This window comes from Arctopsyche grandis, chromosome 13 (assembly GCF_051622035.1).
Source record: "Arctopsyche grandis isolate Sample6627 chromosome 13, ASM5162203v2, whole genome shotgun sequence".
In the NCBI taxonomy this organism is placed as follows: Eukaryota; Metazoa; Arthropoda; class Insecta; order Trichoptera; family Hydropsychidae; genus Arctopsyche; species Arctopsyche grandis.
The window spans coordinates 15,622,182-15,636,243 of record NC_135367.1 but is presented as its reverse complement, the minus strand read 5'-3'; the positions used below and the strand labels follow the sequence as shown (position 1 = coordinate 15,636,243).

Below are 14,062 nucleotides of genomic sequence, written 5' to 3'. Positions count from 1 at the left end.
GATGTTGACAAACGTTGTATTATCGGCCGGCCGTTGGTTGTGGAGAAGGAAACGCAACGTGTCCGGCCCGGTCTCAGGTATGCAAGGAATTCGCTTGACACACTTAACACCAGGACTTCTCAACCTGTTCTCAGGTGGGGTAACCAACGCGCATACATTACGCGCACGCAAACACCGATTTGTTCGTTTTTCGCTCGAGGGGTTAAACTCTTCGCCGAATCTGGTACAATGCCGATGCTGTGCGAGAGAGAAACTCTGTGTGAATATTTTCAGTGTCTAAATTTGATTGGCGATGTTTGTAAAATGTACTGGGCTTATGGGTTGTACGCTGCGTACACCCTTGCAGGGGGTTAATTATACAATATTTTTGCATTCAAATATTACGTAATTATTTTTTTATATTCTCCCACAAAGCCATTACGGTTTGCCCCTAAGCGATACTTATGGTCTTTAGCTTGTACATATGTTTATAAATTTATAGATTATAAATTTGAAATCATATTCAGATGGTGGTGACATAGTGAGTAGGATGGTTTTGCCAATTGATGAGGAACCTTTTCAACGTTGATATCAGATAAATTGGCGAACTCTGATAGGAGACGATCAACGTTGAGTCACAAATATCCAAGTCTGACCGACAGCACTACATAAATACTCGGAATAAATTATTTTCAATCCAGTCAACCCATGGTTAGAATCTGGGAACCTCTCGGTAGTTAGCACTAACAAAACGACCAAACCATGTTGCTGGCTATCATATCTACATATATACATGTACATGTATTCTAATGCTACATATGTATAGGTATATAAGAAAATGCTCAAATTGTCGCGAACAAGCTTTATAGAGTGGTTTGATTGAGTATGGAATATTATGTGTTTGCATCAACGATAGGGGATATAAAAATAATCATTGTTATAAGGAGTGTAACTGATCAAATAAATATAGTGAAGCAAATGAACAGATTGAAGATATGGAAATGGAAATATGACGGCAATGGAAAATACGCGTATCTAAGCGAAGGTTCAAAGAGCGAGATAAAAGTATGTACATACATACATACACATGTATGTATATGTGTTGGACTGAATAAATCATAAAAAGGGGTGGAATGAACAAATGATAATGATGATTTTCATTCGTGATTATTTTTTTTTTAATAAGTTTCTGTCCGAGATTCTTCATCAGAAGTGTAGTGCAAAAAGTTTTTTGAAGGCAATATATTTGGAGTTAATTTCAATACCGGTCACAAGTTTGAGAATTTATGTTTTTGAGACGTACACTAGTCTTGTGGGCCTCCGTGACCCGACTGGAAGGCAAACTTGTTCGAGATCTCCTCTCTCGAGTGTTTACATTCGTACATTTTAGGTTCACACGCTCGTTCTAATCGTCCAATAATAATAATATAAACAATTTTTTGTGTGTTTAATTTGAATATTGAAAAAAAATTACACACAAAAAATCATCAAAATTTCACGCGCCGATAGAAAGTGAAACAACTGCGCGATAGAGCAAAATGACGCAAATTTAGATTTCGTATAAATTTCCAAAGCAAAATTGTGCCGCTTCAGTTTTTATAATCGCCCATTTTAAATGTGTGTGTCGTCTAATATATCATTAGAAATTGATGATGAGCTGTCGAATTTTTGAATAAAATTATTTTATTTTGGTTTTTTGAGGGGTTTCTCCATACCACTTGCAAATGTCACTGGAGTACTAAATTTCGCTCATTCGAGTTATCGCGGTCCAAAAAAAGGCAGCGGGTGGTGAGCACAACAGCGGTCCGCAATCAATTGTTTTTTATTGCCGTTTATGTCGGACATAATTGGCCGTCGGCATCGTAAATCGGCGATGAGAGGTCGAAAGAAGGGTGGAGGAGGAGAGCAACACGCAGTATCGTGCGATTGCGCTTCCTGATCTTGCCCGAGGGCATCTTCGCCCACTGCTGACACCAAAAATACAACCGTTTTTCGGAAAATAGATCAAAGTATGAAATTTTCTATGTAAATTTATACTTTTTCATTGTATATGGACGTGTTTGTATACAGTTAAAGCTACATATGTACACACAGAGAAATTTCCATTTTGTAAAATAATAACTAATTCGCGTATTACTTAAGCAAATTAGTAATTAAACTAATTCGCGTATTAGTAAGCAAAAATAATTAATTTAAAACTAAACGTCAATATTTTATATTGAAAAAGATGACCTTTGTATATGTACTCATATAATAAATTTAAATCATTTTATTAAAATATGAAATTTATATTGTATCGAATCCTTTTTGTCATATTATATAATTTATTCAGTCTTTGATTTGACTTTAAATATAATTTTATTTCATACTAGTGTTTTGCCCGTTGATATTTCAGCGGGGTGGTTTTGGAAAGGAATTGATACATAAACCACACCCGAGGCTATTGTCGCTAGCATGAACATCCGAGGTTATTGGTCAGTGGCGTAGCTAGAAATTTTAGGCCCTCATAAAATGTAAGGGCCCATAAGATTTTTTAAAATATGAAATAAAATAATTTTTAACTAAATATTTGCACACAATAGAATAAATTAGAAATGAACTCGCCGATTTTAAAATTTCTTCTTTCTCGCTTTAATATTTGCGAAATCAGTAATAAGTTTTTTAATTTCTATTTTTAATGCTTATTTATGTTCAATGGCCAGTAATGCGAGTTTACATATTTAGTCTTGATTTTCCGATAGAGTTTCTTTTGTAGTTTTTAATATTTTTTTACTTACTGAAAGACCTTTCAATAAGTAAAAACGCCATTGTTATTGGTAGAGTAAAAAGTAACACAAACTTCTGAAAATTCACTTTCTAAGCAATTGTATTTCGTGATGAGTAATTCTGAACATTGTCTTATGGTCATATTTTCAATCTTTTTTCAATAGTGAAGTTAGTTACGTGCATGAGAAAACTTCTGGGTATTTTTTCTCAGTTTCAAACAATTTTCCAATATTATGTTTTAAATTTCGATATTTTTAGATTGATAATAATTATTTTGCATATTGAGTGTTTAGAAATTTGGGTCCCTTGTCAAGCTGGACTCTTATGCTTTGCATGACCCTGCTATGAGGTAGCTACGCCACTGCTATTGGTTTCAGCATCACCCTCGCGCATCGCCCCCTCACTCCACTCACGCATTGCTCTCATTCCATCCCCGCACGCTCGCCTGGCCGTCTGCATACAAAGTAACATGTGTTAGCCTTCGTCAGTGGTCACAGCACGATCTTCTGCATTTTTATGAACTTCTGATAACTTTTTTTTCCATATTTGTCCCATGTAAACAACATACAATACATTCACGAATATATGGGAATAATCAATTTCAAATAAATATTAATTATAATATTCCTCGTTTGCTCAATAATGTCTGGAATTTGATGGACGATCCGCCTCCACTCTTCCTGGTTCTTTGCCAAATTGAAGGCAGCGTTAAGGGACGATCCCGTCAGTCCTTTAACTTGGCCTGACCATCTCTTGGGAGACCATCCGCTCGCTTCTCATCCAGCGGTCCGGTGAATACCAAACTCGCCACATATTTCCTGACGAAATGGCTAAAGTAGGAAAGAACCCTTTACCTACATGTTGTGGAGTGTCTCTGAAACTGCCATCTCCTTGGTGATGGAGATGTTCGTGCGTCTTTCTAATTTTGAATGCCACCACATTTCAAATGCATCTAGCATGTCTTTCTCTCTTTTTCAGGGTTCATAAATTTTGAAACTAAGGCCGTGCTAAATATTATATATAAAAATTTGACTACTAAAATTCAATTTTAGATTTAATTTGATTTTTATGGTAATAAAATATGTTCGATCGTTATTTTTTTTCATGAAAATCGTTTCTTTATACATTGAAAGTATAGCAAATTTAAAATAGCCATGATCTTAGATTTACTTGCGAATTCGTTCGAAGCATTCTATTATTCAAATGAATTTGCACCTTCACCGCGTACGCAAATTGGCCGTAACATTTAGATACGGACGCTGAAAGTTTAAATCAGTTTAAAAAACCGTCTGAGAGGGGGACAATGTATAGAAAGCATGTAAAACAACATAGAAAGTGTGTATGTATGTACATATGTACGTATTTAGTAAAAAAAGAGATCACAAATCGACATTCAAGGATCGACGTTTAATGAGGCGTCAGCGGTTTTATCGCGAAAGGACGTGTTGACAATTCACTGAAGATGGGCAAACTAAAAGGTTGTACACGAAACGATTTGTCCCATCCGTGGCCTTATATGACCATCGTCTCCTTACCAGGAAGTCCTATGTCGTCAACCGCATACGCGTTACTCTCATTGTAGGCGTTGAATCTTCGATGCGAGGCGTGTGGGCTTTTTCGCCGGCCATTTTTTTCGTCTTTTACTTATTTTATACATATGTATGTATGTATGTGTGTGTGTGTGTGTGTGTGTGTAATTATTGGGTTTCGTTATTTCTTACTATACTTTTAAACGGCCGTGCAATGCACGTTGTTGGCTAACGATCATCATCAGCAAGTAGTGTCAGTGCGCGTGAGTCATATCCACATACTACATACCATACCTGAGCATTTTATTATAGTTAATTTTTTGTGACCACCCGATTGTACACCGTGTAATGCATGACCACACTTTTGTGAACGGCTCGTGAGGTAATATTTACTAAACCGATTATTGACCTCGATCCGAAAATGCAACGTATTTTTAACGGACATAATGACCTGTCATTACAGCACTTGAATTAACGCCCGATCGGTCGGTACAAAAGCGTCACGAAAATCAATCACTGCATTGCTTTGAACCGAGTTGTTGTACGTATTTTCTTATTATAGTAGTGCAAGTGGTCGTAAAAATCGACGGGAAGTAATTCGAAGCGAATTTAGAACGATAAAGATTCGAAATTCTTACCGGAAACACTGGTGATTTTCATACAAAGCCGCCGACTTGGAAGATTTCTCTCGATAATGATAAAGTTTTGTTCTAATTCAGGTTGATGGCACGATGTTAAAGTATCGTATACTCGAATAAACCCAGTTGAAGAACGGTTTCCATGTGAGATGTTGGAATCGAATGCAGTGTGTACCTTCAACGAGTGAAGTAAAGTGAATCGGTGGTGAAAGTGTCACGTGGTGTTTTCTTCCTGCGGTGTCTTCTGACTGCAGGATGATGTACAGGCCCAACTTCTACGAGAGCACCTGCCTCAGGTGTGCCGAAGTTGTCTACCAAGTGGATCGTGTTGGTCCACTGAAGGACTTCTCGTTCTTTCACAGTGGGTGCTTCAAATGTGCTGTCTGCGGTACGAAGCTCACATTGAAGGTAATTAATTATTGTTTTATCAACTTGTAAATGTAGCTTAATAATGGAAACAATATTGCAACGTAGAGATTATGTGAGTGGCGCTCGTCAACCAATGGTTTCCTAGCGTTGATCACCTGATCTCGCGTTCGCGCCAAAAAGGCCTAGAGGAGCCGTGTAACACGGCCAATGGGGTCTCGCGACCCATCGACCAATGATCTCTCTGTGCGGAGAGTACCCCATGGGTATAAATATTGGGTGGTTTCGGACAGTATGTCATTCGAAGCTGGCGGGCCGACTGGTGAACATCAATAAACAACCTCTACCACACTACTACGTCTTTCTCTCCCCTCTACACGTCCATGTTACAATATCATACCTATTATTCTAATTCTTACTTCATTTGACCAAACGGTGCATATGAATGAGTACCATTTAAGGTTCATTTATACTAACGTGGTACAAACCGGCAACTGCACGTAAACAGCAGCACGAATAATATTCTTCAGCACATTCTATATGGACACATTTATATGTTCCGTAATGTGTATGTGCCGTATCTGAAAGAGCAGCAACCGACACAATCTATTAATATTATACAGACGTGCATGTCACCGAAACGTATCAAGCAGAACCGGATTTCTTTATTGTGGAAAAATTCACAGTAAAGAAATCCGGCGAGTGCACATGAACCAACGAAAGTGTTTCCATATTTTCGGAAACGTCATACTGTGATAATATTTACTTGATGTGTCATCGCGCTCTGTAATGTATACATATGTATTATGTAAGGCGACTTTGCATTTAAATCGTCCAAAAGAAGTATGAACGTGCCGAAAACGGACGGTGCTGTATAGTATGAATAGAAGTAGTCTTTTCCGTGCATTGCTGTCGAGCTGATAACATAAATTGACCTTTCATATTACAACGGAAAGTCTGGGAAAAATTTTCTCATCGTTCTTGGTTCATATTTCGTTTAATAATTGACGTATCGACAACTCACTCAAATATCGTGTCGCATTACTTACACTGCTCTCTTATTTTTTCTTCGTAAAATAACAGACTATAGATATGTATGTATATATGTATGTAGTTAAGGCTTCAATCCGGTTATGCTTTCGTCTTCTCTTCAATCAATGAGGAACTTTTTAATTTGTTACACGGGAATTCCATGGAACGGGTAACATAGATTCACTGTAAATGACATTTAATTAGCGTTAGCTCTTTATCTTAGATGAAAACTCTTACTTCCAATTAAAATATGATATTACATTTGTTGTATTGTAAAGTTTACCTTTCGGTTCAATTTTCTTGTTAACATTTCTAGCTCTCCTATCAAAGGTTGAAGAGTTTCAATCGAACCATCATTCCTGAATCCTATAGATTTTTATTCGATGTAAATATGTTCTTTTCTTTAATGATTCATAATAAATAGCTCAGTTTCGAAATTATTCCAATGTCTAAATATTGACCATCTTCTCTCACACATTCTCTACTATTCTTAACTCCCACTCCACCCACTCTCTACACAACATTAATTTTAATTTATCGACGTATGTACATATTTGATTATGCACCGAATTTCTCAACTATGAACCCGATAGATTTTTTTCATTTTCTAAAAAAGATAAAGCGAATTCGTGAAAGTTTCCCAAAACGTAAATAGCTTTTTATTAGATATTAAAAAGAACGATAACACCAGCACCAATTTCGGATGGTAGAGTTGCAATTGAGCTTCGGGCTATTTCATACGCCCAAGCAGTCAAAAGGTCAAAACTCTCAATCATATCCTAAATTGGGGTTTAGTGTGAGAATCAATTTGAATACACACACATTTTACCAAATAGTAAACTATTTAGTGTTGGTAACGTCAACTGTTAATTGTTAATGTTCTGAGCCCGGAAAATTGTCTTAAAAAATTGACAATGCAAATTAGCGATTGGCCAAATTTACATGTTCAATGATAATGGTTGTGTTTTTAGATTGTCCAAAAAATTATTTTGTTTATTTTTCGTCATTATTTAACAGTGCAAAAATTCCGTCGGTCTATGCCGGTTTATGGCTATCGTCCAGAAAAAATGTCGAAATGTCGACATTGGCAAGGTCGAAAGAACGCGCTTCTCAGTAAATTGAAAATTTAATGATTTTTGCACATAGGAAATACCTGTCCGCTTTGACACTTAACATTTTAAAGCGGGCGAGCGCAACATCAAATTATTTTATTATTACATGTTTATTATGTTTATGTCGTATTTTCGAATTATATGTCGTTGAATTTAGCCGTTCTTTCGGTTTTAGTGCATTTTATATGTATTATTATGTTGCCACGTATGGGTGGCAATATTAAAATTAGAGAACGGATTGTCACTAGGATAAGATTAGGACAACTATTTTTTGCTCTTTTGCTTTCAAAACTGTTGGAACATGTATTGTGTTTTGAGATTGCCTTAATGATTATCCGTATTTTGATAATAATGCATGTACATACATTGCGCGAAAGAGGACAAAGATCATTCTTGTTTATTATGTATAAGCCAATCTATTCGATTGACTTACGAGAACTTAAAAATATGAATAATGTCTTTTCAATAACAATCCATTTTAAATGTTAACGTAAAATGCACTGATTTTAAGACAGATTATGTACATCATTCAATTATATTTCACCTTGTTGCTCCATTATGTGTGCTCTAATGTCTCGAGTTTTGTATACATATGTACATACGTATGGTAATACATTTTTTTTATTTACAGTTCAACTCCATTGTAATACATAGAAAAATAAAATTACAAAAGAATAATAACTTGAGATAAGTTATTTTAAAAATAAAATTTCCTTTCTAGCAATGCTATTTTTTTTTTGTTATTTTGAAGATTATTTAAATTATCAAAATCTTGAAACGTAAAAATTCTTATTACGGCCATGATTTGCATATACTCTATAGATCTACCATTATATATGAAGAAAAATAGTGAAAGTAGATCAAATCCTTTTCTAAACGCCCCTCATGTGATGTTCCGTATGGCGACTGGAGCAAAATTCCCAAGATTGGCAAGTGAAAAATTGGTAGCATATTTTTCTAGACATAGTGGCGCTTTAGGGAAACCAGTAAAATCACTATGGCCTAATTTAAATCTGTGAAATAAATAAATTAATATGAGTAGTTAATATGAAGTCCATGCTCAATCCAAATATGTGGATAGTTTAAATTCATTCTACATTAGTCCAATATATTCTATATATATTACACGTAAATACATATCAGTGGCGTGCCGTGAAAATATCCCTGTTTTTGTCGCACAGCCTTATTTATGTGTGCGAGTAGGATACAAGGAAACTAGGTGACGTCATACCGAGTCCCCTAGTATCGTGCTCGTACACATGTAAGTAATGTGCGACAAAAACAGGGAGATTTTCACGGCACGCTACTAATACATACATATGTATATAATTAAATTTATTTTTAATGTTTTCACTTCTAATGTTTGAATTTAATCCATCGCTAAAACGAATTACGAAGAAATATATATTTGACGTGCTTTTACATAACTTAATTTGACATTGATTTTTTTACAACAGTTTTACACTACTTTTATATCGATTTGATTGATGATGGAGCAAAAATGAATAACCAACCGCTTTGGTCCCCTTTTGTGCGCCGAAAGATCATTTTTCATTTGCTCGATCTCCAAACGCACACACCTCGATACCTCAGAGCGATGATTGTAATTGATATTGAAATCAGGAAATCGTGCATTTTATCACTCGCCACTTTCATGCTTAATGAACTTCACCTCACGTTGCTTGCGAATTGACATGGGAATGTGTGACGTGCGTACAAACGGCGCTTTTGTTCCGTTAACCCTATAACTTTTGTAGGTAGAACCCGATCGGCGTACATACATAATTATTCCACGAATCGATCTAGATCGCCGGCATCCTAATTCGCGTCGACTTTCACTCGAATTGAAATGCCTCATTATTCCTTTTCCGTTTGCAGACTTACTACAACAACCAACACCGGCAGGAGGACAAGGAAGTGTACTGCTGCAGTCACGTGCCGCGGATTGGTCCAGGACACTTGGACAACTCCTCAGTGGGTATCAGGAGCGCTCTAAATGTACCCAGAAGTGCTAATTTCGTCAACGAGCAAATCAGGGGACACTCCAGAGGATCGCTCGAGGCTGAAGGTATGCAAGGACTGGTATTTGGGGCACTTCATAACGGTAGTTTTATATTTTTTAATACTCTTACAAAAAATATAAAAGAATATACATACATACATATTATATATGCTACAGTTCAAGTGTTCACTCCGATTCATATATGTACTAGTTTGTTCATGTCTATCTTAAACCGCTATCTTCTAATATACTCACCAGTTGAAATGAGATGAAAATGTTAGCTGTCAAAACTTTTGAGTTGGCAATACCTTTGAGATGTCAAAACGCCAAAGTGTTTGAAATCAGAAATCTTATGGAATCGCATTATAACGTTGGTATAATTCCCATTTTCGCTAATTTTTAAAATATTGCAAAAGTAAGCATATGTAGATATATAGAGGATGGGACAAACGATTTTGAATACTTAACTCTTTGCCCGTGGATGACCGCTATAGACGTCATGCGTAAAATGCCAGCAGTGAAAATGGCTTGATTCACTGTGTAAAAGAATTACTCCAGGTTTCAATTGACATATTTGGTCACTTGCATAAGTTTTGCAATATATGTTTATGGTCGAAAACTTGATTCACTAAGAAAGTACCGCGAAAGATGCCGCTGCCAAAGGCTTAAACTTATTTGCATGAACAAACTAGTTCGTTTTTCAATTTGTTCTTTTATTTATATGTACCATACCAGAACTAGCCAAATTGGTTAGTGTATGAACATATGTACATATATGTAGGTATACAATATATGTACATTAGCATACTGATGGGATGAGCCAGGAGTGATTGACAGTGAATGTCTGTCTATAATTAATTGACTATCCTCCCTAAAAAACAGTCAGTTGTAGTCAGACTTTCGCTTTCAATAATAATAATACTGATGTACGTCTTACCTGATGATGGCGCTCTAATTTTCTCTGGAATCAGCACCACCAGATTTCCGTCTGTCTGGTCTGTGCATAGTTTTGCAGTCTTTTTCTTTTGTTCTCTCCATACAATAAAATATATTGTATTTCATCCACACTCTGATACTTATTATAATAAAGAAAGGTCATATTTCTTACAATTAACATTGTCAATAGATAGTTGGTATGCATAAAATACATATTATATTAATTAGAATAAATTTAAAGATTAATCTGATACTTTTTATCAATGCGTTATATGTATGTAGTAGAGTGATTACTGTGAGCTGGTTTCGAAAACGGACATTAGCATATTCTACCTGCCGGTTAAATGTCGGATAAAGAAAAGTTAAATGACGACCGCTCGATTTAATTTTCGCGACTTTTAAACACCCGTTCTCTGGTGCTAAGATGCATTTCGATGTGGTCTCCCATGACTTTTCGCAATGCACTCCAACACTTTTTCGCATTCATTGAAATTTCCCACGTTTTATGTACATAGTATGTACTAGTTAGTGCTCAAGAGTTTTTTCTCCGGTTGTATTTAATAATATTTCATCATTTCCCAACACATCGACTTTCACAAAGTTCTCTGTTATTCGTGCTGTAGAATAAAGCATACACTGTTAGCTATAAGTAGGTACTTACTACACGGTTCAAGGTCTAAATTCCTACGTGGCCTAGTCATTTTTTCTCAAACTGAACCTACAGCCGATGAAATTTCATCGTTCAATCAGCATTTACTGGTTTAACTGGTACGTAGTTCAAAATTGTACCCAATCAATCCATTCAAGTCTTTTTTTTAACTCTCATTACAATGTTTATCTACCGATATGTACGATTACATGACTAGTCGTGCACAGACATTCCGTTCACCGACAGATCGTGTACAGGTGCTTCGTTCACCGACAATTCGCTCACAGTTGGTTCACAGATGTATATCATGGTGCCATTACAGGTTTCCTCAAGGCGACACTTATGGCCAAAATTGTACTATAGAGGGTAGATGGCCAATTAAATGAGGAACCGTTTCAACAATGAAGTCAGATACATTGGCAAACTCTGATAGAAATGATCGACCTGGAATCACATATATCCAAGGTCTGGCCAGCATCACCGTTGGGTCATGGCTTGAACTCGTGACCCCTCAGTTGCTAGCATTATACGCTAACCTGAGATATTTCTGGTTAGCGTACAACCGCCATTTTACTATTGGTTTTCTTTTTATACTTATCTGATAATTCTTATCGAAATATTGATAAGGCTTTTAAAAGTTATTGGTAGATTAGAATATATCTAACCAATGAATGTTAACCAACTAAATTCGTATTGGTTATCGTTTGGCATTGTTTATATACCTACTTTGAATTTGACTCTTCTATCTATGTCTGTATGATAGCTCGAATCTAAACCCTTCTATAACACTTTTTAAGTATGCTTCGAGGTCACGCATTTGTCACTGATGTTTATTTATTTGATTCGTCTTTGGTATACCATTCTAATCGTTGACCTTTTGTATAAAATGGTCACCCACATTTTGAGTTTTCCTTTCAAAAATTTAGAGCAAATCCTTGTTGCAAATTCAAAGCGCTGTAATAGAATAAGTGTCAGGTCCAGGTGGTAGCAAAGATATCTAATATTTTAGAACCATCATATACTCAGCCAGCAAAGCGGTCTGAGCAAGAGTCCCCCGACTTGAAATCCAATTTCCAAAAGTCGTCTAATAGAATTTTACTGTTGTCTAATAGAATTTATCTGCGAAATGTAACTATGTGGTATTTTGTTGCTTGTGAAATTGTTTCCGGCACAGAAGCGGATATTGAATCGATGCAAACGAACCAATTTCAGCGTTTTGCTTTCGGTCCGCTCACGAGATCTCATTGGAAGAAAGTGAAACTGTGCCGAAGGCCGCTATGCAAATCGACCGAACGACCACATATCAATTTCAAATCGGTAATATCCGCAATAACCAAACACTTTTCTTCCGTTTTACGCAACATTTGACACCTCTCTGGGTAGCATCGTTGACCCGACGCGGAAGTTGCGACATCAGCTCGTTGGGAAAATTTTACATTTCCATAACAAAATACTAATGAACGATGATGCGTTGAATTAACCGGTTCCTATTATAGCTGTTATAATAATGATATTCTCATTTCGGAAATGTTATTACTTGAACGAAAATCATCCTAAGTTGATCAGTCTACTGGATTTGAGCTTAGTAGTTAAATGGATCGAAGAACAGTATTTGCATCAAGTTAGCATACATATGTATGTACTTTAATTTCTCTTCTTTGGAATAGTGCCATTAATGACAGCCAAGATACAATGGCACATATAAATACAATGCTTACAGCGACTATTTGAATTACTTCCAATATACATAAATGCTTTCCGCTTTGTATAATATTTAAGTCTTAGTTTGCAGAGCAAAATCTGTTAATATACATAAATAAAAATATGATATAACAGTTTCTTTGAGTTAAGTAGTAGTCAATTTCTTCTTTCTCTTTTGCTCAATACTGAACATCGTGGTCATTGATATCATCTTGAATTTGATGGACGATCCACCTCCACTCCTCCCGGTTCTTTGCCAAGTTAAAGGCAACGTTAAGGGACGATCCCGCCAATTCTTTGATTTAGTCAGACCATCTCTTGGGAGACCGTCCTCTCGCTCGTCTTCCCTCCAGCGTTCTGGTGACTACAAGCCTCTCCAGACTCTCCATATTCTTCCTGGCCATATGGCCAAAGTAGAAAAGAACCCTTTTCCTACATGTTGTGGAGAGTCTCAAACTGGGGCCTTTCCTTCTATGAATATATGAAAACTATCATTATTTTCATTTCAAGATTAGCTCTAGCTTTTCTACGTGGTAATTTTCCAATATAAAAGTCTAGACCACATTTCTTTAGATTGTTAGCATTGGAGCAAGCATGTGCAAATTGAGTTGTCCAGACATTCAATATATCGTTGGTATATTGGCAGAAAGGTTTTCGTCAAAAATCCTTGCTTTGAGAAAATCGACTTTTCGAAAAGCAATAAGTTTGAAGCTCTCCATCTTGTGACCTAAATTATTATTCATTTTTTGACTTAACATTTTCTGCCAGTAATACCGACTAATACCGACGATATGTAAATATTCTTTAATCCTTTTGAATGTTTAATTCATAGACTTGGCTTCTCAAAATAAGTGACACAATAATCAACATTATGATAGTTTCAATTTTTTTTAGCACAAATATATGAATATTAGTATGATTTTTTTCTAGTTTTGACGTAACTGATATGTGTGCAAGCTGTTTGCATTCAAACAACTCAAACTTCCCGCAAAACACTGATGAATTATGTAATGAGAAAGTGGCGTCGGTTACGCACATGCCTATTTTGCGTGGTGAATGTTTTTATCTTGTGAGAACGATTTTTGATGTGCGCTAATTTTTTTTCATTATTATTTTAATTCGACTGTGTATTTTTTCTTCATGTTCGTATGATTTTTTTCCCATAGTACGACTTCCCTATTTCGTAAGAAATCGAGTGCATTGTCCTCGGTGCAAGCGAGCGTTTTCGCCAAATTCTTGACGATTTTGTTTCGTGCACAATTTTTGTCAAAATAAAAGACGCATCGACGAAAGTCAATTTCTATTTTGCCGCCATTTTCTATTTTGCGATTTCTTGGCGCGGCTCGCGGGTC

General features: G+C 36.1%; 1 protein-coding gene across 1 annotated transcript in view; it reads left to right on the top strand.

Annotated features, from left to right (window-relative positions):
• Hil (peptidase hillarin) overlaps nt 1-14,062 on the top strand; it is a 57,946-nt gene that overhangs the window by 2,467 nt on the left and 41,417 nt on the right. The window contains exons 2-3 of the mRNA XM_077443676.1: nt 4,994-5,320; nt 9,301-9,490. Coding sequence (XP_077299802.1) covers nt 5,168-5,320; nt 9,301-9,490 — 343 coding nt within the window. The 5' untranslated portion in view covers nt 4,994-5,167. The remainder of the gene's footprint in view (nt 1-4,993; nt 5,321-9,300; nt 9,491-14,062) is intronic.